General features: G+C 42.9%; 1 protein-coding gene across 1 annotated transcript in view; it reads left to right on the top strand.

The window, feature by feature from the left end:
- The window catches only part of b4galt4 (UDP-Gal:betaGlcNAc beta 1,4- galactosyltransferase, polypeptide 4), a 46,732-nt gene that overhangs the window by 3,069 nt on the left and 19,102 nt on the right, over positions 1-24,561 (top strand). The window contains exons 2-5 of the mRNA XM_080203980.1: positions 11,390-11,798; positions 13,456-13,688; positions 15,230-15,417; positions 22,116-22,238. Of these exons, the coding sequence (XP_080060106.1) occupies positions 11,540-11,798; positions 13,456-13,688; positions 15,230-15,417; positions 22,116-22,238 (803 nt within the window). The 5' untranslated portion in view covers positions 11,390-11,539. The remainder of the gene's footprint in view (positions 1-11,389; positions 11,799-13,455; positions 13,689-15,229; positions 15,418-22,115; positions 22,239-24,561) is intronic.

Here is a 24,561-nt window from a genome sequence, read left to right as displayed (position 1 = left end):
ATGGAATCTACGAGAGGATAAGCTATCCTGGATCTGGTCCTGTGTAAAAAGACAGGAATAATTAATGCTCTTATGGTTAGGGATCCTCTTGGAAGAAGCGATCACAGTATGGTTAAATTTAAGATACAGATGGAGCGTGAGAAGGTAAAACCCAATACCAGTATCTTGTGCTTAAACAAAGGGGACTATAATGGGATGAGGGAGGACAAAGAACAAAGAAAATTACAGCACAGGAACAGCCTTTCGGCATCCAACCCTGCACCAACCATGCTGCCTGACTTAACTAAAATCCCCTATTCCCATCCTATTCATGTATTTGTCAAGACGCCCCTTAAAAGTCACTACCGTATCACTTCCACTGTCTCCTCTGGAAACAAATTCTAGGCACCCACTACTCTCTGTGTAAAAAAATCTGCCTCGTACATCTCCTTCAAACCTTGCCCCTCGCACCTTAAACCCGTGTCCCCTGCTAATTGACTCTTCCACTCTTGGAAAAGGCTTGGCTAAGCTAGACTGGGAGCAAAAACTTTATGGTGGACAATTGAGGAGCAGCGGAGGACTTTCCAAGTGATGTTTCAGCGCTTAGCAAAAATATATACCAGCGAAAAGGAAAGACTGTAGGAAAAGGGATAATCAGTCATGGATATCCAAGGAAATAAAGGAGGGTATCAAATTGAAAGGAAGTGCATATGAAGTGGCAAGGATTAGTGGGAAACTAGAGAATTGGGAAATCTTTAAAGGTCAACAGCTACAAAAAAGCTCTAAAGAAAAATAAGATAGATTGAGACTAAACTAGTTTGGAATATAAAAACAGATAGCAATAGTTTCTACAAATTTCTGTTGAAAAGGAGTGGCTAAGGTAAACATTGGTCCTTTAGAGGATGAGAAGGGGGATTTAGTATTGGGAAATGAAGAAATGGCTGACGCATTGAACAGGTATTTTTTCAGTCTTCACAGTGGGAGACACAAATAATATGCCAAAAATGGATGACAAGGCTATGGCAGGTGAGGACCTAGAAATGATCATTATCACTAAAGAAGTAGTGTTAGGTAAGCTAATGGGGCTAAAGGTAGACAAGTCCCCTGGCCCTGAAGGAATGCATCCCAGGGTACTAAAAGAGGTGGCGGGGGAAATAGCAAATGCACTTGTGGTAATTTACTAAAATTTGCTGGACTCTGGGGTGGTTCCCGCAGATTGGAAAACAGCAAATGTGACTGTTGTTTAAGAAAGGAGGTAGACAAAAGGCGGGTAGCTATAAGCCGGTTAGCTTAACATCTGTAATAGGGAAAATGCTTGAAACTATTATCAAGGAAGAAATAACAAGATATTTGGATAGAAATTGTCCCATTGGAAAGATGCAGCATGGGTTCACGAAAGGCAGGACATGTTTGACTAATTGAGTGGAATTCTTTGAGGTCATTACATGCGCAGTGGACAGTGGGGAACTAGTGGATGTGATGAAAATAGATTTCCATAAGGTATTCGACAGGGTACTGTACAAAAGGCTGCTGCATAAGATAAAGATGCACGGCGTTACAGGTAATGTATTAGCATGGATAGAGGATTGGTTAACTAACAGAAAGCAAAGAATGGGGATAAATGGGTGTTTTTCTGGTTGGCGATCAGTGACTAGTGGTGTGCCTCAGGGATCGGTGTTGGGATTGCAATTGTTTACAATTTACATTGATGATTTGGAGTTGGGGACCAAGTGCAGTATATCAAAATTCACAGATGAAACTAAGATGAATGATAGAGCAACGTGTGCAGAGGACACTGAACGTCTACAAAGGGATGTAGATAGTTTGTGAGTGGGCAGGGGTCTGGCAGATAGAGGATAATGTTAGTAAATAACATGTCATCCATTTTGGTAGGAATAACTGCGAAATGGACTACTATTTAATTGGTAAAAAATTGCAGTATGCTGCTGTGCAGAGAGACCTGAGTGTCCTTGTGCATGAATCATAAAAAGTTGGCTTGCTGGTGTACCAGGTAATTAAGAAGGCAAATGAAATTTTGTCCTTCATTGCTAGAGGGATGGAGTTTAAAAACAGCAAGGTTATGTTGCAGCTGTACAAGATGCTGGTGAGGCCACACCTGGAGTACTGTGTACAGTTTTGGTCTCCTTACTTGAGAGAAGATATACTGGCACTGAAGGGGTGCAGAGGAGATTCACTAGGTTGATTCTGGAGTTGAGAGGGTTGGCTTATGGGGACAGGCTGAATAGACTAGGACCGTACTCATTGAAATTTAGAAGAATGCAGGGGGATCGTATAGAAACATAAAATTATGAAAGGAATAGATAAAATAGAGGCAGAGATGTTGTTTCCACTGGCTGGTGAAACTAGAACTAGGGGGCATGGTCTCAAAATAAGAGGGAGCAAATTTAGGACTGAGTTGAAGAGGAACTTCTTCACCCAAAGGGTTTAAGTTTAAAATTTACATCTTGTAATATTACACATAGCACATCAGATATACAAGTGAAACAGTTGAGGCTACCTTGTTGAATGTTTATATGGCAAAAATAGATTTTTGAACTATAAAGGAACTAAGAATTATGGTGAGTGGACCAATAAGTGGAGCTGAGTCCATGAAAAGATCAGCCATGATCTTATTGAGTGGTGGAGCAGGCTCAAGGGGCCAGATGGCCTACTCCTGCTCCTAGTTCTTATGTTTTTATAAGACTTAGCAGAAATGTTTGTACAAAACTTGATTTTTTTTCAGGCAACTGGGTGCAGCTTCTATAGTGGCTGAGAATGCCTCACCGGGTTAGTCTACATGTCTTTCACTATCAAAGCTATTGATTCAATAGCTGTTCATTCTATGCTGGGAGTACAGTAGCAGTATGGTTGGCTTATTCACGCTTGGATCATAGAATCCCTACAGTATAGAAGGAGCCTATGTGGTTCATTTGAGCCTGCACCGACAACCATCCGACCCAGGTCCTATTCCTTTTATTCCATGTATTTACCTTACTAATCCCCTTGACACTAAGGGACAATTTAGCATGGTCAATCAACCTAACCCACACGCCTTTGAGTGTGGGAGGAAACCAGAGCACCCAGAGGAAACCTACACAGACGTGGGGAAGACATGCCAATGCCACACATCACCTGACACTGGAACATTGTGTTCTGTTCTGTTAATGGTTGTTATGGGAGGCCTGAACCAATGACCCTGAGAAATTCAAATCCTGCTATGGCAGCTGGGAAATTTAAATTCTGCTCATTAAATAAATTTGGAATATAAAGCCAGGATCAGTAATTGTAACTGCCACATTGTCTGGTTCAGTAATCTTCTCCAGGGAAGAAAATGTGCTAACCCTGATGAAGAGTTATTCAGAGTTGAAGTCTATTGCTTTCGCTGTTCCCAATGTGGTCTACTCTACATCAGAGAGACCAGATGCAGACTGCATGGCCACTTTGCAGCACATCTTCAGTCCGTTTGCAGTGATGATCTTGACCTTGCTTGCCATTTTAACACATCATCCTGCCCTTATATCCACATGACCTTCCTTGGCTTGTTGCAATATTTCAGTGAAGCCCAACGCAAGCTGGAGGAACAGCACCTAGGCACTTTATAGCCTTCTGGACTTAACATTGAGTTGAATGACTTCAGACAATGAACCCTTCCCCACCTTCACCCCATTTCCATCAATTTATTCAATTTTTTTTCATTTCTTATTTCATTTTTTGATTTTTAAAATCTTGCTTTCCATCTTTTTCCTCTTAGCAGTGGCTCCCCTCCCCCAGCCTGCTAGGGCCATCTGATTCAGGTTGTCCTTTGATACACTGCTCACCTTTCTTCTGCCATTTGCACATTCTGATCACATAATGTACAGCTATCAGCACCCTCCTTAGCCATGATCATCACCATTTATATTCCTTTTGTCCTTTTAATCTACAACATCTCTATCAATCTCTCCCATCTTTACCGCTGCTGGCTGTCTATCCAGTTCCACAGTTCCCCCCTCCTCCCCACAATATATGAATCTTATCCTGTTTTCCATTGTCTTCAGCTCTAAATGTCACCCAGACTCAAAATGTTAGCTCTGTTTCTCTCCACAAATGCTGTCATACTTGCTGAGATTTTCCAACATTTTCCGCTTTAATCTACCCTCACCTGGCTTGGCTTATATAGAATCCCACACGTACAAAAGAAGGCCATTCATCCCATCGTGTCTGCACTGACCACAGTCCTACCCAGGACCTATCCCTATGCATTTACCTTAGCTAGTCCCCTGACACTAAGAGGCAATTTAGCATGGCCACTCCACCTAACCCGCACATCTTTGGACTGTGGAAGGAAACCGGAGCACCTGGAGGAAACCCATGCAGATACAGGGAGAATGTGCAAACTCCGCACAGATAGTGACCCAAGTCAGGAATCAAACCCAAGTCCCTGGCTCTGTGAGGCAGCAGTGCTAGCCACTGTGCTGCCTTAATACATACAACTCCATATCCATAGCAATGTCCTTCTCCCTTAAGTGCCCTCTGAACTGGCCTAGCAAGCTGCTCACTTACTGAAAGGTAGCTCATCGCCACCTTCCTGAGGACAGTTAGGGATGGGCAGTAAATGTAGGCTTTGCCAGCGATACCTTTGATTAAATTTTTTTTAAATTATGCTGATATTCAACAATAAGCTAAACTTTTGAAAGCTTTTGCAGTTGTCCACCTTGAGTGACGTGCTCAAGGAAATGTGGTTCAGTTGAGTCAGAATTGGAAAAGGCCAGAAAAGCTTTTTACTGAGAGACTAAAAAGAAAAGAATACCATTGTATCTAAATGTAAACTTGCAAATTGCTGCCTGGAAAAATTTAAGGTTTCATAGGGGGCACTCAATACACAAGGCTTGATATGTAGGGTTTAGATCCTCTTCTGAGCCAGTGGAATAATGTCTGAAACAATTTTCAAGGGGACATATTTTGAATATTTTAAAGGCAGAGGTAGACAGTTCCTGACTAACAAGGATGTTGAAGATTATTGGGGGTGGATGGAATGTGGAATTGAGGCCTCAATCAGTTCAGCCAGACTTGAGGGGCCAAATGGCCTATTCCTCTTCATTTATAAGTTTGTATGAAGATTAAATGTTAAATCTTTGAAACTTAGAATCCTACAGGACATTCTGTGTGTCATGCCTGTACTGGATCTTTGAAAGGACTATCTAATTGAGTACTGTGTCACAGCTTTTCCTTCCAACCTTGCATTCCAAACTTCTTCCAAATGCCTTTTGAAAAATTCCATTGGAATCAGATTCCAAACCATCTGTGGGAAGAAATGCCTCCTCGCTTCCGCTCTCATTCTTTCACCATTTCCTATAAGTCAGTGATGTTTGGTTACTGACCAGAGTTGGAGGAAATAACACAACTATCAAAACCATGAATTTTCAGTACTTTTGTTCCAACTCCCCTTAACCTCTCTGCTCTGAGAACAATCCCAGCTTCTTGAATTGCTCACCATCCCTGCTACCACCTTGGTAAATCTCCTCTGTACCCCCCTCCAGGAGCTTGACATCCTTCCAAAAGTGTGAAAACCAGAACTGTACACAAGACTCCAGCTGAGGCCTAACCAGTCACCTGTGAAGGTTCAGCAAACACTGTGGTAAAACTTGGAGGCAAGAACAGAACAAATTGTATACACTGATGCTACTTGGAGAATCAGAAGTGGCAAAAATGAAAATCGGCTTGTTTCTGTAATGGACAGATATCAGGGCAGCAGGTTGAAAATTTGCCCCAATGGATTTGCCTGCAAACTTGGGCATTGTGAACTGCCTGTGCAATCACATTTTAGTTATACACAAATCACATCAAACAAAATATCTTGGGACTGTAACTCCCATTAAGATGTGACTGGATCACAGTTTTGGGCATTGGCTACCAGCTTTTTAATGACATCTGATCCAAAACCAATCTTTAGTGCACATCACCGTAGCTAAAGCCATTTATCAGATAGATTCCCATACGCCACATGAAGCTCTGCTTTGGTCACACGCACTCATTACTTCCTAGTTTCTCAGCATCGAATGTTTGAGGGGAGGGGATGAGGTGACCCCAAAATGTGTTGGGGAATCTCTCTCTGTAGTTTCCAGGACAGCATTTGCACCACAATTGTTCAGAAGTGCTCGTCACCCTTGGACAATTGTGCTGCACTGGGAACCATCTGACAAAACCATTTAAATCATTAACTTTGGTCCTGCCAGAAAATGCTAATAACTACTGTGAAGAAGTCAAGCCACTTCGACATAGTGTAACTATTTTGAATACCCAGACTGATTCCTGCGTGCAACTCTGTCATCCATGCAAGATTCTTTACAGAATTATGAGGGGCATAGACTGGGTATGTAGTTGGAGGCTTTATCCCAAGGTGGAATTGTCATTTATAAACGGGGCACAGGTTCAAGGTGATGGGAGGAAAATTTAAGGGCGATGTACGGGAGAAGTTTTCCACAGTAAGAAGTCTCTCAACACCAGGTTAAACTGCAACAGGACTCTGACCTGGTGTTGTGAGACTTCTTACTGTGTTTACCCCAGTCCAATGCCAGCATCTCTACGTCCGAAGTTTTTCACACAGAGTATGGTGGGTGATTGGAATGTGCTGCCAGAGGAAGTGGTGGAGGCAGGCACATTAGCAACACTTAAAAGGCACCTGGCTGTGTACATGAATAGGAAGGGAATAGAGGGATACGGTCCGAGTGAGGGCGCAAGGGTTTTTTTTAGTTTAGTTAGGATATCATCCTCTGCACAGGCTTGGAGGGCTGAAGAGCTTGTTCCTGTCCTGTACTTTTCCTTGTTTTTATAGCAACTAGTGCAAAAAAAAAGGAGGTGGGGGGAATGTCCCCTTAGCTCTGATTCTTTTGGGCTCTTCTGCTGAGCCTGGGGATGTGTTGTGCTGCCTGGCACGTCCGGCCTGAGTCAGGAAGGTTGGGTGAGACAGGCACTGAGAAATGTAGCACAGGTAAATGGGTCTGGAGTGGCAATATGATGCAGATTGCTATTCTGAAGAAGGTATGGTCCATGCTAATCCATGACTACCCCATCTGCTGAGGAAACAATGTTAGAACATCTACTTTCAGAAGTAATTTGAGGCTATAAAGTGAATGGGCTACCTTAAAATCATGAACAGTGCTATATAAATGCAAGAAATCCTTCGCTGTTGCTACATGTGCATACCTATCCATTGAATGGGCTAGTTATCCAGACCTTGGTATTAATTCCAAGTATATTGTTTAGGTAACTTTGATTCGATTTATTACTGCCACATGTATTGGGATACAGTGAAAAGTGTTGTTTCTTGCGCGTTTTAGATAAAACATAACATTCATAGAGTATATAAGGGAGAAGAAAAGGAGTGGGTGCAGAATGTAGTGTTATGATTATAGCTCGGTTGTAGTGAAAGGTCGACATAATATAACGTAAGTCCATTCAAAAGTCTGCCAGCAGCAGAAAAGAATCTGTTTTTGAGTCGGTTGGTACGTGACCTCAGATAAGTGGACCATTTCCTCATGGACAAATTTCCCTGTAACAAGAGACTCCGCCATTTCGTGCTTGTTGTTGTCATATAATCCAAGTAGTTAAATAAAGATGCCTCTTGCAGGCAGTGCTGCCGTAGTGGCAGAACTGGAAAAAATTGAAAGAACTGAACTCCTGTCGTGTGACTGGAGCTGAAGAAACCTCCAACTGAAGGAGGAACTCATGATGTGAAATTTGAGTTGATTCAGAAATAAGGAAATAAAATTACAAATGAATATACATAAATATACATTGAGGAAAATAGCATTCATGGCCTATGCAAGGCACAACACTCTCTTACCTATCCCTGCACTAAATGTTTCCTGTAAAACAAATACAAAAGGGTTATTTTCCATCTCCCAACTCTGTCAAGTAAGCTGACCAGTTTGCCGACTGCATGTATTCCAGCTATTCGGATATGCATTCTGATTAGAGTGCTGCTAATTTTTAAAACATATTCAAGTTTTCCAAGCCAAAGTGGTGCTGGAACAATTTGAAACATTAGGATGTTTACCTTGTGTAAGATTTTGGCGTGGCAATGTAAACCATCCCAAAGCATGAAGTGCACTGCCGATTCTCTTCCCTACAGCCTGGCTTCATGTCAGCACTTAAATCAACAATAAAGTTTACAATTCTGACAGTGTTGAAGATTAGTTAGACATTATAATGAATGAAATGTATCATCTTGTTTCCTGTTAGCTAATTCTTTCAAAGCAAATACTTTCCTTTTTAAGTTTTTATTCATTCTTGTTTGCATCGTCTGTTCGCTAAGTGCAAGTTGGTGGTACTGTTTTTAACATCGTTACAGTATTTGCTCATTTTTTGGCAATAAAATATTATTTGGTAAAATTCCTGTTTGACAGGTATGGTTCAAAGAATTAAGTGTTAAGAAGTCCTACAGAATGAGCAGTAATATCCAACTAAGCAGTCAAACACTAAGTGCTGAGTTCCAAGACTATCTCTGTATAAATAGCTTACCTATTCAGTGTTGGTTATCTGGGAAGCTTGGGACTGACACATGATGAATTTGGGAAATTTTCAGATTTTTGAGTCCTAGGCGAAGCTTGTACATGACACTTCTATAATGCATTAAATGGGAACTACAGAATAAAGGGGGTTTTATTTTCTTCTATTGTTCCGTTATTTTACTTTTCTAAAATTAAATCTAAACCAAAGTGTCAGCACGAGAAGGACTGTCTGGGTAGCTGGTGTATAGACAAAGGCTGGGGAAGATAAAGGTCGAGACCCTGTTGTATTTCTTATAAATATGTCCTACAAGTTGAGTTATTTCAAATACTCTTTCAGGGTCACCTCCTTATATTTTGTTTCCCCACATACCTTGCTGCTCTAATGAAGCATCTGTGCTCCATCCCACAAATCAGTTCCTCCATAATGCTCTTACATTTGTAAATAGACACTTTTTCCTGTTTATCCAATACCCCATCATCAGCATCATTGTTATCATTTTCTTTTTTATCCATGACCAATGTTGTACACTTCACTGTAGTCAGAGGTGATGTCAATATTCAGACAACAGCAGCTTTGCCCAACAACTTGGCTTCAGCACATGAAAAACCTTCTCCTCTAATGCATGGTAACCACTAAAATCAGGTTCAATTTCACTTTCAGCATTTAGGGACAGCATAAATGATCGTAAATTCATTTGTCAGCATACCTTGGGTATGTTGATCCATGCCTTTATTCACAGGTTTTAAGTCGGTCCGCCTCGTGCCCAATGAGGGGCATACACGCGATGGGTCGTACTTGGGCTGCTCTTGGTTGTTCGAGATTGGCCTAGTGCTTCATGTTGTTAGTGTGTGCCTAAACTGGACCAGATACTGGGCAAGACGACAGCTCAGTGACTATCACTGATTGCTGTGCAGACACATGGATTTGGGCCAGTGTCTGTGGGAGTTTGCGCATTCTCCCCGTGCTTGCGTGGGTTTTCTCCGGTTTCCTCCCACACCCCAAAGATGTGCTGTTAGGCTGATTGGCAGGAATAAATTGTCCCTAAATCAGTTTCCCTCAATGTGGATGGCCATAAAACATTAGACAGGGGTTATGGGTGGAGAGGGGGACTGGTGATGTTGAGATGGCAGCGCGGGCTCGTTGGGCCGAAGGGCCTGTTTCCCGTGCTGTTTTTGTTCTTTGTTATCTTTTACATTGCATTCACTTTGGAATTCCTTAATTCCCAAGTCTGTTGCATGTAGTGAGCACTTTGCACATGTTCTTGAACATCCACAGAACACCTTGGTCCATGGACTGGATGTGGGATGGCCTGAACCTGCAGGGTGGCACAGTGATTAGCACTGCGGTCTTACAGCGCCAGGGACCTGGGTTTGATTCCTGGCTTGGGTCACTGTCTGTGTGGAGTTTGCACATTCTCCCTGTGCCTGTGCTGGGTTTCCTCCGGGTGCTCCGGTTTCCTCCTACAGTCAAAAGATGTGCAGGTTAGGTGCATTGGCCATGTTAAATTGCTCCTTGGTGTCGGGGGAATAGCTAGGGTAAATGCATGGGGTTATGGGGATAGGACCCGGATGGGATTGTGCTCAGTACAGACTCGATGGGCCAAATGTACTCCTTCTGCACCGTAGGATTCTGTGACTTGGAGGTGAGGTGCAAATATCCAACACCACATTCTTCATTTAAACTTTTCACAGAGCTGCCCTTCTCTGGATGCACCAGTAACTCCACTTTCTGCTTCATACTTAGCCACAATGTTTCCTCTTGATGCTTCCACCAGCCATGGGACCTCCTGCTGGCCTTTTTGACATGAAACCAGTCCTAATAAAGATGAGAATTGCAGAGAGACACTAGTTTGAGCAATTGAGGTGAGAATCATTGGTGCCACAAATAAAATGATTGCTCAAAGTATTCTGCGTGCCAATTTCAAATTACTACCCCAGACACCAACGTAGAGTGAAGCTAGTTTTTGCAACATTCCAGATTTTGAGATGCTGGATTAAGTGACTAGTACCTGTATAGTCCTGATGCAATCTAGCCCATGGTGCATTAATATTCCACTTGAATTTCCTTCCATTCTACCTCGGCTTAGTTGATCAGCATAACCCTGTTTCCATCTCTCTCATCCTTATTCAGTATTCAGTTTCCTCTCAATTATCTCTCAACTGCTCCCTTGATAATAAAAACAGAAAGTATTAAAAGTACTTGAGTTGATGGCCTTTTGTCAGAATCTGACAAAAGGAACTTGTGCTCTCTATATTTTTTTTCTATTTTCTCCTTTAAATCAAAGCTCTGCTCCTGTATTGCGTGATTGGCTTTTATCTGTTACTAATTTGTGCAATCTGTTGGTTCTCAGTGAGCTGTCAATTCCTTGTTGTAGAACCAAATACTATATTTCGCATCAAAGTTGTATATTTTTGTAGTTCAACAATATAGTATGAAGATACGTCAATGATACTTTTAATTTCGTCATCAGAAGGGGCATAAGAGTGACTTATTACGCTACGTTGCTGGAGCTACATTGTGCTAGATAAATAATGCTTGCAAATTATAATTTGCAGGCACTGTCTAATAATGATGCCTCCTTGCCACTTCTATCACGGTCTTGTGATATAGAGAAGTTATTGTGAAAATTCCCTAGTCGCCAGCCTGAGGGAGAATTTAGCATGGCCAATGCACCCAACCAACACGTCTTTCAGACTCTGGGAGGAAACCAGAGCAATCGGAGGAAACCCATGCAGACACGGGGAGAATGCACTGACTCTGCATAGACAGTGACCCAGGCTGGAAATCGAACCCGTGTCCCTTGTGCTGTGAGGCAGCAATGCTAACCATTGTGCTACCATCTCAACCCAATCCAAAGTTTTGTTTGACAGACATGAGCTGGTCCAGATGATTACTGTTGTTTCTTTTTATCTTACAGGTTGAATGCGTAGCAGTGCAAAGTATGCTGTGGACAAGAAATCCCAAGTGGAGAGGTTTATTTTAGAAAATCCATGGTCTTCCACTGTCAAAATTCATTGCCTCACTGATCAATAACCTGTTACCTTGACTGAACTGAGACATTTATACTATGGCTTGCAAATGGGGAAACAGTTTTCCTCAAAGACTGAAACTTCTGTTAGTCATTGTTAGCCTTGGCTCTGTGCTTACGTGGATAGTAGCTCATAATATGCAGGAGTTACTATCGGAAGTTAATCCACAACCCCTTGCACAAAAATTACAGAGATGGGTTGGAGATCAGATGGCGCCCAGAGATACACACTGCTCACAGCTGGCGTCCCCAACTCCAACCAATCGTCCATTGTGTCCTTTTCTATCGCCATACCTACGTAAGTATTTGGAATCTTTCAATTTAACATGTAGAAACAGAGAGAGGGAATCACTGTTGATCGTTGAGTAATTAATTGTGTTCCAGTGGTGGGGATTAACTGCGGATTCACTTGGACTCCTATTATAAAGTTTTAAAGTTTATTTATTCATGTCACAAATAGGCTTACATTAACACTGCAATAAAGTTACTGTGAAAAGTTGCCACACTCCGGCGCCTGTTTGGGTACACCAAGGGAGAATTTAGCATGGCCAATTCACCTAACCAGCATGTCTTTTGTACTGTGGGAGGAAACCAGAGCACCCTGAGGAAACCCATGCAGGCATGGGGAGAACAAGCAGGCTGCACAGACAGTGAGTCAAGCTGGGAATTGAACACGGGTCACTGGCGCTATGAGGCAGCAGTGCTAACCACTGTGCTACCATGCCTGCCATCCCTAAGAACAAACTGTGATAGTTGGGCTAGAAAGCGCATGTGTATTATGTGTCTATGTTAATAATATCTGCAGAAATTAGGCTCCGTGAGCTGGATTTTATGGGAGAGTGAACTGCTGATCTAAGGGCAAGTGGACTAGTGAACACTTTTTTCCCCCATCTGTCAATATTATGGGGCCAAGTCAGATCTGGGTTGGAAGGCAGTGGGCTAGCCACCTAACATATTTAATCTGTCCCACCCCAACCCTTCTTGCCGAAAACATGCCCCCACAAGGAATGGTAAAGTCCAGCCTCTGGTTTTCTGGAATTGAATGACCCTAGTACTGTGAAGTAGCTTAGAAGTCTGTAGACTTTGAACTAAGATGCTCATTCACTTTTAGCAGTTGTGCAATATTTGGTATCCTCAATGTAGACTAAATTAGAGGATAGTCACCAAAGTGTGTTCACTTTTTTGAAGAATGAAGTTCATTTGTAGTCAGGAATGGTTCATGATGGCACATTCTTGCAAAACCCAAAACAGAATGGTCACTGTTACATATGATTGCACATTTGGGCACCATTTATGGAACAATCCTGCGTGTGCTATTGGTTACTCAAACACCCAATTTTTTTGAATTACCCAGGAATTTGTGGAGACTATAGTTCCCTGTTCTTTCTTCACGGCAACCCTTTGACCAGTCAGAATCCTCATACCAATCAATCAGCACCCTTCTGTCGGATAAATTATGATTGTTTGAAAGTTTGTCCTGATGAGTGCAAGATGATGTAACTTTGGCAACAACTGTCTCTTTTCAAATTCAAATTCTGTGCTACTGAGAGCTTTTTTTTGAGATGCAATTATCAAAGGAAATGGTTCAAAGGTGGGTAATGGATGTTGAGATCCAGATCAAGCATTATCTAACTGGGGAGAGGTTCAAGGGGCTGCAAAGCCTATTTCTGTCTATGATGATGATGCAAAGCAGCTTCTTGCAAACTGAATCCCTGTCCTCGTTCCAAATCTTACAACTGTGGGGAAAAGCACATCAGATGTTTTTGAATTAATTCAGTGAAGTTTAGGAGACTCGACCTTTGATCTCCCCAAGTGTGTTGCATGGGTTCGATTTATATTTAAGTAAATTTGAGAATGATTGCTGCGGTGGGTTAACATGGAATATTAAAGAAAGAAGAGGAGAGATGATTCACAAAAAACATTTTAAGTAATTTATTTTTCTCAATTTTTTTTAGGCGGTGCAACAGGGTTAAAATTTGATGCAAAACTAACCTTGGAACAGGTTCAGACAAACAATCCAAAAGTAAACGGAGGGAGATTTAGACCCCAAGATTGTCACCCTGTTCAACGTGTTGCTATACTCATCCCATATAGGAACCGGGAAAGACATCTCCTTTACCTACTTGAGCATTTACATCCATTTCTACAGCGGCAACTTCTAGAGTATGGGATATATATCATTAATCAGGTACTTGATTAATTAGTGTATATATTAATAAGAATACAGTGAACTTTTATCATGCCTTTAATTTAGCGCATCAATTTAACCTGTGCTTTACTACAATAACAGCCAGATCTTCCTACCTCAGGATTGTTGGAGGCCAGACCTATGACTCAAAATGTGCCTTCGGACTCTGCAGAAGTTCTGATGTGCAGACCTGTGTGGGAATTGCCCAGGAGGTTTCAACTTCCTATTGGAGCCTCTGCAAAATCCTCCGACACTTGAGTCGAAGATTTTGCGCAATTCTGCTGTTCTTAGCTGGGTAATTTGACCAAATATTAGACAGAAGAGTCAAAGTCTAACTGCTGAGCAACCTCAGAACTGACCCTCTTCCCCCTCCAGCTTCCAATGCCACGGCTCCTTTCCTCGGCAAACTGACTAATCCACCTCATTCCGATCCAGCCTAATAACCTGACTGAACTTCACCAGCCAAATAATCCCTGACCTGACTACCTCTCCTGCCCTGACTACACCCTGTCCAACCACACTGGATGCTTAAACTTAGCTCCCATCAGCTAATGTTGGAAAAAGGGTGTATGGCTTGTTTTCCCCTGATGGGAAAGCACTGCAGTGGAGTTCTTTTATGGGACTGCATTTTTGAAGACTCTGGTCTCTGAAGACATGGTTGGTAATGCAGAGCACCATTGGGATATTGAAAAGTTCCATCAGAGTGGCAATCTGACAATAATCACCACTTTGCAAAAGATCCAGGCCAATATCATTGTACCTTTGTTGGACACTGGATGCAAACCTATTACTTTGTTGGTGATAAACTAGTTTTTGACTAAAACCTGAGTTTTTTTTGCTAGAATCAAAAAGAACAGATGCTCTGTTTTTTCTTAGTTGCTTTCTCTTTCCCTTGTGCATTTGACTTTTGTGTTTCTAGGAATCCAGTGCATGTATTCCCTTTCCCATCTCTTTCTCTCTGCCTTTTTTTTCCTACTGGCTGTATGTTATTCTGAATCTCGTTGTTACCTATTCTAATCTTCCTTCTCTCTGTCCTCTTGTATTTCTCACTTTTGAGAAGCAGTAAGGAGATTCACACAATATCTCCTCTCCATTGACATTGCCACCTTTCTCATGCTCTTTTGTGCTCTCCTTTGCAGACCCTCACCCTCACGGGCTAGCCACTAGAGGCAGATACTCTGTATTCTAAATGTCTTTTAAAGTTGCAGTTTTAAAGTTCCATTTTCATCAACAAAGGATTTGAGGGCAAGTTTTTCAGGGAACTGGCAGAATCATAATGATGAGGATTGGATAAGGATTTAATGTAACCATTTAGAATTAAAGTACACGAGGCAGTGTGTGTTGAGTTGCAGTTTCTTAGAGTACTCAAATTCACCTTGTAATAAATCTGATCAGTCTGTGGGGAGTGTTTAGACTGTTTGACATCAGCCTAAGAATATGAAAGCACGCTAATTACTCAGTGGGAAGAAAGGGAGCTTTTGTACTTTAATAATGAACTTCTCCTGAAGTAAGCCTGCTGACAGAAGGCATTATTCCACCAGGCCGGCGAAGGTGTGTTTAATCGAGCCAAACTGTTGAATGTGGGCTTTCTGGAAGCACTGAAGGAACACCAGTGGGACTGTTTCATTTTCCATGATGTGGATCTGATACCAGAGAATGATTTCAATCTGTACGCCTGTGATCATGAACCAAAACATCTTGTTGTCGGCCGGAATGTAACAGGATACAAGTAGGTGACGTGGTTGAATCTGATTCTGAAACAATCCGTTCTTGATACAATGCAGAGGTAAATGAGGGAGACAAAAAGGCAAATCGTTATTGCATGATAATCTCAACTGGCCAGTGTGCTGATTTGGAGAAACCTTGGGGAGAAAAACTGGCTCATTTTTCTTTTGGCAGGGCATACTGATTTTAAGAGTATAATTTCTCAAATAAGGTTCTAAAAGTTGTAAATGGTTGATTGAAAACTGGTTGTGAAAATATTGTCCACTGTTGGAGAACCTAAAATGTGAAGACATGCACAAATAAGCCAGTGAAAGAATGCCTTCAGAAACTTTGACCTGGGGTTTCCTAATGGTTGCTAGCAACCCCTCACTAACTTCACCAAAAGTGCAGCATTTCATTGCACTTGGAAGTTATGGCAGGCTGAGTGAGAACAGCTACGCCAAACATTGGAGGTCAGAATTTCCCAAACTGCGGAACCTGGAGGATCCACGTTTGGCCGGCCATTTTAAATGTGAAACAGTTGTCCTTCTGACTTGTCCAGTTGAAGGTGATTTTTGTACTGAATTGGCTACTGATTCAGTGCACTAGTAAGCCTGTCGACAGCCAATGCACTTAGAAGTGGGCCTCTGGCCAAGCTGGAAATAACAGTGAAGTCAATATCGAAAACAGTAAGCAAGGCTGAGAGCAAAGGCGACTGGACGGCAGAGCCAGTGGCAGAGTGAGACAGGCTGTAGTCACAGGACAGGAGGAGAAACGGCCTCAGGGGTGGGTGGTGCAGGGAAGCTGCCATGTAGGGTGGGGAAGCGGGTGAAGAGAAGTGGTGTGTAACGTGACATTTTATTTCTCGGGCGTTTTGTCAGTCCTGTTGGGAAGTCAAAATGGTTCCATGGCTGGAAATTTTTGGCAATTACCCGGCAATGTGGCAAATTATCCAAGTATGTCCTGTACAATAAAAAAAAGCAGGACAAACCAACCCTGGCCGTTCCAACCAAATCTTACTACCGCCCCATTCAGACCTGGTGGCACTTCACTGGCCAAATAGTCCCCAGACTGACTAGCTCTCCTGTCCCGACCACGCCTTGTCCACCTGCACTGGACGGTTAAACAGCTGGAAAAAGGGTGTTTGGTTGTCTTCCTCTGACGTAGTAAAAAGTCTGACAACACCAGGTTTTAGTCCAACCTATTTATTTGATAATAGACTCACAAGCTTTCGAGGTTTCCCTCTTCGTCAGGTGAATGGAGAGTTCTGGCCTCAGACAGAGCATATAAAGCACAGACAGTTTAGAGATTACTGATTAGAATGCGAATCCTTACACCTAACCTGCTGTTCAAGACCTGAAGTGGCTGATAATGTGAGTGGAAGGAGCACTGATCACAGGTTACAGAGATGTGTATTGTCTCCAGACAGTACAGTAAGTGAGGTTTTGCAAACCCAGGCAAGTCACGGGGGTTACAGATAGTGCGACATGAACCCAAGATCCCTGTTGAGACCGTCCTCATGTGTGCGGAACTTGGCTATCAGTCTCTGTTCAGCGACTCTGCGCTGTCGTGTGTCGTGAAGGCCGCCTTGGAGAATGCTTACCCGAAGGTCAGAGGCTGAATGCCCGTGACCACTGAAGTGTTCGCCAACAGGAAGGGAACAGTCTTGCCTGGTGACTGTCGAGCGATGTTCATTCATCCGTTGTCGTAGCGTCTGCATGGTCTCCCCAATGTACCATGCTTCGGGACATCCTTTCTTGCAACGTATCAGGTAGACAATGTTGGTCGAGTTGCAAGAGTATTTACCATGTACCTGGTGGATGGTATTCTCACGTGTGATGATGGTATCCATGTCGATGATCCGGCATGTCTTGCAGAGGTTGCTGTGGCAGGGTTGTGTGGTATTGTGGTCACTGTTCTCCTGAAGGCTGGGTAGTTTGCTGCGAACAATGGTCTGTTTGAGGTTGTGTGGTTGTCTGAAAGCAAGAAGTGGGGGTGTGGGGATGGCCCTGGCGAGATGTTCGTCTTCATCAATGATATGTTGAAGACTCCGGAGAAGATGTCGTAGCTTCTCCGCTCCGGGGAAGTACTGGACGACGAAGGGTACTCTGTCCACTGTGTCCTGTGTTTGCCTTCTGAGGAGATCGGTGCGGTTTTTCGCTGTGGCGCATCGGAACTGCCGATCTATGAGTCGAGCACCATATCCTATTCTTATGAGGGCATCTTTCAGGGTCTGGAGGTGTCTGTCATGATCCTCCTCATCTGAGCAAATCCTGTGTATACGGAGGGCTTGTCCATAGGGAATGGCTTCTTTAACATGTTTAGGGTGGAAACTGGAGAAGTGGAGCATTGTGAGATTGTCTGTGGGCTTGCGGTACAGTGAGGTGTTGAGGTGACCGTCCTTAATGGAGATGCGTGTGTCCAAGAATGCAACTGATTCTGGGGAGTAGTCCATGGTGAGTCTGATGGTGGGGTGGAATTTGTTGATATCGTCATATAGTTGTTTCAGTGATTGTTCACCATGAGGCCAAAGGAAGAAAATGTCATCGATGTATCTAGTGTACAGCATCGGTTGAAGATTCTGTGCAGTGAAGAAGTCTTGTTCGAACCTGTGCATGAAGATGTTGGCATATTGAGGTGCAAATTTGGTCCCCATGGCTGTTCCCTGTGTCTGGATGAAAAACTGGTTGTCGAAGGTGAAGACATTGTGGTCCAGGATAAAGCGGATGAGTTGTAAAATTGCATCTGGAAACTGGCAGTTGTCAGCATTGAGTACTGAGGCAGTCGCAGCAACGCCATCGTTGTGGGGGATGTTGGTGTAGAGCGCCGAGACATCCATTGTGACGAGGAGTGTCCCTGGTTCAACTGCTCCATGTGCGCTGAGTTTCTGTAGGAAGTCCGTAGTGTCGCGACAAAAGCTGGGGGTTCTTTGTACAATGGGTTTCAGGATGCCCTCGACGTAGCCGGAGAGGTTCTCACACAGAGTTCCACTGCCCGATACGATGGGACGGCCAGGTGTGTTTGCCTTGTGTATCTTTGGGAGGCAGTAGAGATCTCCAATGCGGGGAGTACGTGGAATGAGAGCACGGAGGGTGCTCTGAAGGTCCGGATCAAAGGTCTTGATCAGATTGTTGAGTTGACGAGTGTGTTCTTTGGTCGGATCTGTGGGTAATTGTCTGTAGTGTTCCTCATTGTTTAGTTGTCGGTACACTTCTTTACAGTAATCCGTTCTGTTCAGTATGACGATGGCCCCTCCTTTGTCTGCTGGTTTGATGACAATGTTGCGGTTTGTCTTGAGAGTGTGGATGGCGTTGCGTTGTGCTTGGGTGATGTTCGGGGCTGCCTTGTGAGTGCGGCTGATGATTCTGGTGTTAACGCACCTCCTGATGGTTTGGGCATACAAGTCCAGTCGAGGGCAGCGGCCTTCCGGAGGAGTCCAATTGGATTCCTTCCTCTTAGGCTGTTGCACTGCAGATCTCTCTGTCAGCTGTTCTGGTTCATCGGCTGTCTCATTGTGTTCGCTGTAGGCCTCTTGGGGTTTGTGGAAAAACTCCCGCAGCCTCATTTGCCTGATGAATTCCTCTGTGTCCGCTGCGAGACTGATGGGGTCCATTTTGGTGGTGAGGCAGAAATTGAGCCCTCGGCTGAGAACTTCGATTTCATCTGGTTGAAGTGTGTAGTCCGACAAGTTGACAATAGACCTCCCTGCGGTAGTGCTGTTTTCTACTATGGTGCCGGGGGAGGCTTGGTTGTTGCTGGCGGTGATGCCGAGTTTCTCAAGTTTCCTGTTCTTGGTGTGCATGTAGGTGGTGTAGTTTCTTTGTCTCATCTGCTTGGCAGAGTTTCGCAGTTGGTCTGCATCCTGAGCACAAGTTGAGAAAATGTATTCCATTTTAGTTTCCAGAGTGCGGCGTTTGCTGTAAAGCTGGTGTATGAGGTGGTTGAGAAGTGTGAGTCGCTGAACAGAGACTGATAGCCAAGTTCCGCACACATGAGGACGGTCTCAACAGGGATCTTGGGTTCATGTCGCACTATCTGTAACCCCCGTGACTTGCCTGGGTTTGCAAAACCTCACTTACTGTACTGTCTGGAGACAATACACATCTCTTTAAACTGTGATCAGTGCTCCTTCCACTCACATTATCAGCCACTTCAGGTCTTGAACAGCAGGTTAGGTGTAAGGATTCGCATTCTAATCAGTAATCTCTAAACTGTCTGTGCTTTATATGCTCTGTCTGAGGCCAGAACTCTCCATTCACCTGACGAAGGGACTAACCCCGAAAGCTTGTGAGTATATTATCAAATAAATAGGTTGGACTAAAACCTGGTGTTGTCAGACTTTTTACTGTGTTTACGCCAGTCCAACGCCGGCATACCCACATCATTCCTCTGACGTGACAGTGCTGCAGTGGAGTTCTTTTATGGGATTGCACTTCTGAAGAAGCTGATCTGTGAACATATTGGAGGTGTATGACCAACTATACCAGCACGACCGTATGCACAGAAGTGGCAAAGCTGCTCCTTTACAGCAATCGGCTGGTCAGGAAGAAGGACTCTAACCAGCTGTACTGAACACAGAACTGCTATCACGCCAGGGGTCCACGTGTTCCCAACAATCACAGCAGAACAACAGTTGTAACTGTGGTAACACATGGCACAGGATGACTCCCCCTGGAGGGGGAACATCATTTCCAACAAACAGCCAATGACACTGCACACGTACTGTTATAAGAACTGCACAACTCTGTGTGCAGTGCAAGTGCAGAGACTGATTAGTTGAGCCAACAGTCATTAATGTGTGAGAACAGAGGTGTATAGTGCAAATTTATCTTTTCACTAGGAAAAGGGGGATACTTTTGTTCAGTATGAAATGGAGATGTTTGGTTTTAGGTTCAGAGACAGTTCAATTGACTCACTCCTGGGATGAAAGGTTTATTTTATGAAGAAAGATTGGTTTGGGCCTATATTCAAAGGTGATCTTATCGAAATGTATTAAGTTTCACCCTAAGGCATAAGTGAGTGCATGGAGAGAAGTCAAATTACATCTATCACAGCGATGACATATGCTTACGTGGCAATTTTATTCTTGTCATATGTGTAGAGTGTGTCACTTCACCCAATGAAAAATTGCCTGGGAGGCAGTGTCCTAGTGGTGTCATCACTAGGCTATTAATCCAGAAACTCAGTTAATGTTCTGGGGATCTGTGTTCGAATCCTGTCACAGCAGATGGTGGAATTTAAATTCAATTAAAAAAATCTGGAATTAATGATCTGCTAATGACCATGAAACCATTGTCGATTGTCAGAAAAATCCATTAGATCTTGAGAGGATTTGACAGGGTGGATACCAGGAGAATGATGTATATGTTTATTCTGTGTAAGTATGACGAGGACGCCAGCTTGGACAGAAATGCCACTTTCTCCACTATCAGTGTTGTGTGTTTGTTTAATTCAGGATTAATTGCAGACAGATTATTTTATGTGCATGTTGGGGATGAACAATTGCTGTTACTGGTTTCCAGAAACTAGGTAACTATTTTTTAATAAACAGAATGATTTCTTCAGAGTTAAGTGATATTGTGTTTTTTTTAATTCATCCATGGGACATGGGTATCGCTGGCTGGCCAGCATTTATTGCCCATTCCTAGTTGCCCTTGTTCAGAGAGGAGTAGTGAATCAATCACATTGCTGTGGCTCTGGAGTCACATGTGGTCAGACCAAGTAAGAACTGTAGATTTCCTGTGTTGTTCTTTGTTCTTTGACTTTAATGAACCAGATGGATTTTTTCAACAATCGACAATGGTTTCATGGTCATTAGCAGATCATTAATTCCAGATTTTTTAAATTGAATTTAAATTCCACCATCTGCTGTGACAGGATTCAAACGCGGATCCCCAGAACATTAACTGAGTTTCTGGATTAATAGCCTAGTGATGATACCACTAGGCCATTGCTTCCCAGACAATTTTTCACTTGGGTGAAGTGACGCAGTCTACACGTATGACAAGAATAAAATTGCCACGTAAGCATATGTCATCGCCGTGATAAATGTAATTTGACCTCTTTCCATGCACTCAATTATGCATTAGGGTGAGATTTCCAATGCCCATATTTTATCTTTAAATTACTGACAAAATTGGAAACACTTTTTTCTTCTGGCTCATGGCTCGCTGATAATTGTATTGAAAATGCTGTAATTTATTTACAAACCTTCTGGCCTCAGAAAAGAAGCATTTGTATTCTGTTATTAAAGATCTCTAAGGAGAAAAACATTGCGCTGATTTGTGCCTTATAAAGCATTGAGCAATTGTTACAGCTGTGTAGATTGACTGAAAGCAGATGGTTACTTTGCTTGCTTTCAGCATGCTGAACATATCATGATTTAAATTTGTGCAAACTATTAATCATACTCTGGATTAATCGTATGTTTTGGGGTAAAAGGGTTAAAAATTGTCCCAGGAATTGTAATGAATTTTTTAATATTCCATTGTGCTTCATGATAAATAGAAGCAGGTAATTGGGCAATCGCTTTCAACATTCAGCTGCTACTTGGCTTTGTAACTGGGGAAATGAATGCTCTCCTTATGGCCACTTGGGTCCATGTCATTGCTGCTTTCAGTTGACAGATTTCCAGTGTGCAGTCTAGCTGAATTATCAATTGCTGGAAAAAAATGTGCATAAAGTAAAATTTACAAAAGCATTTTTTGCCCCCCCAAATACAAGGTTGCGCTACAAAGGATACTTTGGAGGAGCAACAGCAATGACCAAGGAACAGTTCACCCGAGTCAATGGATTTTCCAATCGCTACTGGGGCTGGGGTGGTGAGGATGATGATCTTCGCTTAAGGCAAGTCGCTGCATTTATCCAGGCCCTTAATACACTCCTTGAGGGAATGCACCCATTCATGTACTTGGGTAGTTGTCTACATCAGATTACTCTCCAGCCAAGTACTCCTAGCCTTATTATGTTAGCCACTCTCCCCTTCTCGTAGAGTATCTAAAATAACAGCCAACATAATGTTGGGTTCTGATAGTTTGAAGTGTTGCCCATTTGTAATTTGTTTTTGCCGATGTACAATATAAAATGATTGGATCGAAATTATTCTAAAGTGCATATCCAGTTGAGGTTTGTTCATCCTGGGCTGCAATATAGAATTTATGCTGCAAAAGTGTGCAACAATAGGAAAAATTAACCTTTCCCCTACAAAATAACAGATGGAAAACACTGGAACCTTTCAGAAAGAAAATCAAGAACATTCAACAGGCAAAAATAAAACTGGGGTAGTAATAGACAGGGCATAAAGGAGTAAGAAATCCTAGATTATGTTCAGGAGAATTTCTTACAACACTGTCTCCAGTCCAATAAGAAAAGATGCATTGCTGGACTTGATTTTTGGGAAAGAGATAGGCCAAATGGATCAAGTGTAGGTAAGGGAATGTTTAGGAGACAGTGATCATTGTATTCTGAAGTGTAGGTTGGCTATTGTTAAAGGACAAGACACAATGAACTGGGGCAAAGCCCACGAAATGGGGTAAGAATGGATCGGGAATCAAAGATTAGTAAACAAAACTATAACTGAGCAATGGGCTGCCTTTAAAGGAACAATTCAAATTTATTCAAGGTATTTTCCCGTGAAGAGAAAGATAGGACAAACTAAAGCTTAAGGCAAATGTCAGGTGGATAATGCATTTGAAATCCAGGTGGAATATAAAAGATTCAGAGGTGAATTGAAAAAGCAATAAGGGAAGCAAAGCAAAAGTATGAGAAGAGATTACCAGTTGATGTAAAAGGAAATGCAAAAGTCTTTTATAGAGAAATAGTAAAAGGGTGGTCAGAGGAGGTGTGGGGTCGACTGGGGACTGAACATGGATTTATGCATGGAAGTAGGGGCATGGATGATTATTGGGCTAATGATTGGTATTTTTGATTTGTATTGGATCACGCTTGCCAGTTTTCAATCCTGCACCTCAATTGTTCTGAATATCTGCCATTTGAACAGCACCTTTCACGTATAATGATGACCCAAAGTAGTTTACTCAAGGTTGGGTGTATTTTGGCTAACAACTTATGAAATGTAGCAGGATTTTTCCTAAAGCTGGTGCAGCTCCTAACTGTTCTCCAGGTTTGTCCAACCTATTTGCTCAAGGGGCTGTATTTACAAATTTTTCTTACTCAAGAGACCATTGAGCAATTTTGCACAAAAATAAACTGAATTTCAAGAAGTGTTGAGGTTTTAAGGAAATAAACAATTACAGTGCAAAAATACAGCAACTCGTAGCAATAAAATATGAAGTTTAAAAAGAGTCATAAAAATAACCAGTATGTGTATCTGGCTGAGTGGGTACCTGTGTAGGTGTTGATGTGTGGGAGTAAGTGTGACTGAGAAACCTAAGATTGGGCATAAAACAGACTCTCAATCAACCCCGCACACTCACTTAGTCTCTCATATCCACCCACTCACTCACTTAGCCTCTCTGCCTCACACCCACCCACCGATCGACCTGCTCATCCCACACACTCAGTCAGAACTATAGAATCCCTGCAGTGCAGAAAGAGATTATTCGGTCCATTGAGATTGCAGTGACAACAATCCTAACCAGTTCCTGTCCCCGTAACCTCATGTATTTACCCTGCTAATCTCCCTGACACTAAGAGGCAATTTAGCATGGCCAATCAACATAACCCACACATCTTTAGAGTATGGGAGGAAACTGGAGCATCGGAGGAAACCCATGCAGACATGGGGAGAATATGCAAACTCCACACAGACAGTTACTCAGATCCCTAGCGCTGTGAGACAGCAATGCTAACCACTGTGCTGCCCACTAACTCACTCCCCCACACCCTGCCCCCTCACTCCCACTCACTCACCATGGCAGTGTCTCTCCCCCAGACCCTGACTCAAGCTTGCCTTCTCTGAATGCCGGGTCAGATGCTTTCTGGGTTCCAGCATCGCTGTTGCTTTGCTTCCCTCAGCACACTTTCAATTGTGGTGTATTCGCCACTCCTCCAGTCAAACTCTCCAATTTACTCCCTCATTGCTGATAAGCTCAGTAGTCTGCCTATCAGAAGCAAAAGCCGGTGAGAACTGGCCTGTGATTGGAAAAGCAGTTCCAAGAATAATCTGACCATTGAAATTTACCTGTGTGACTGGGATTTTGAAAACTGG

Source organism: Carcharhinus amblyrhynchos, chromosome 15 (genome assembly GCF_965287045.1).
Source record: "Carcharhinus amblyrhynchos chromosome 15, sCarAmb.v2.hapA, whole genome shotgun sequence".
Taxonomy (NCBI): domain Eukaryota; kingdom Metazoa; phylum Chordata; class Chondrichthyes; order Carcharhiniformes; family Carcharhinidae; genus Carcharhinus; species Carcharhinus amblyrhynchos.
Note: the sequence above shows the minus strand (reverse complement) of the source record. Positions and strands in the feature narration are given on the sequence as shown.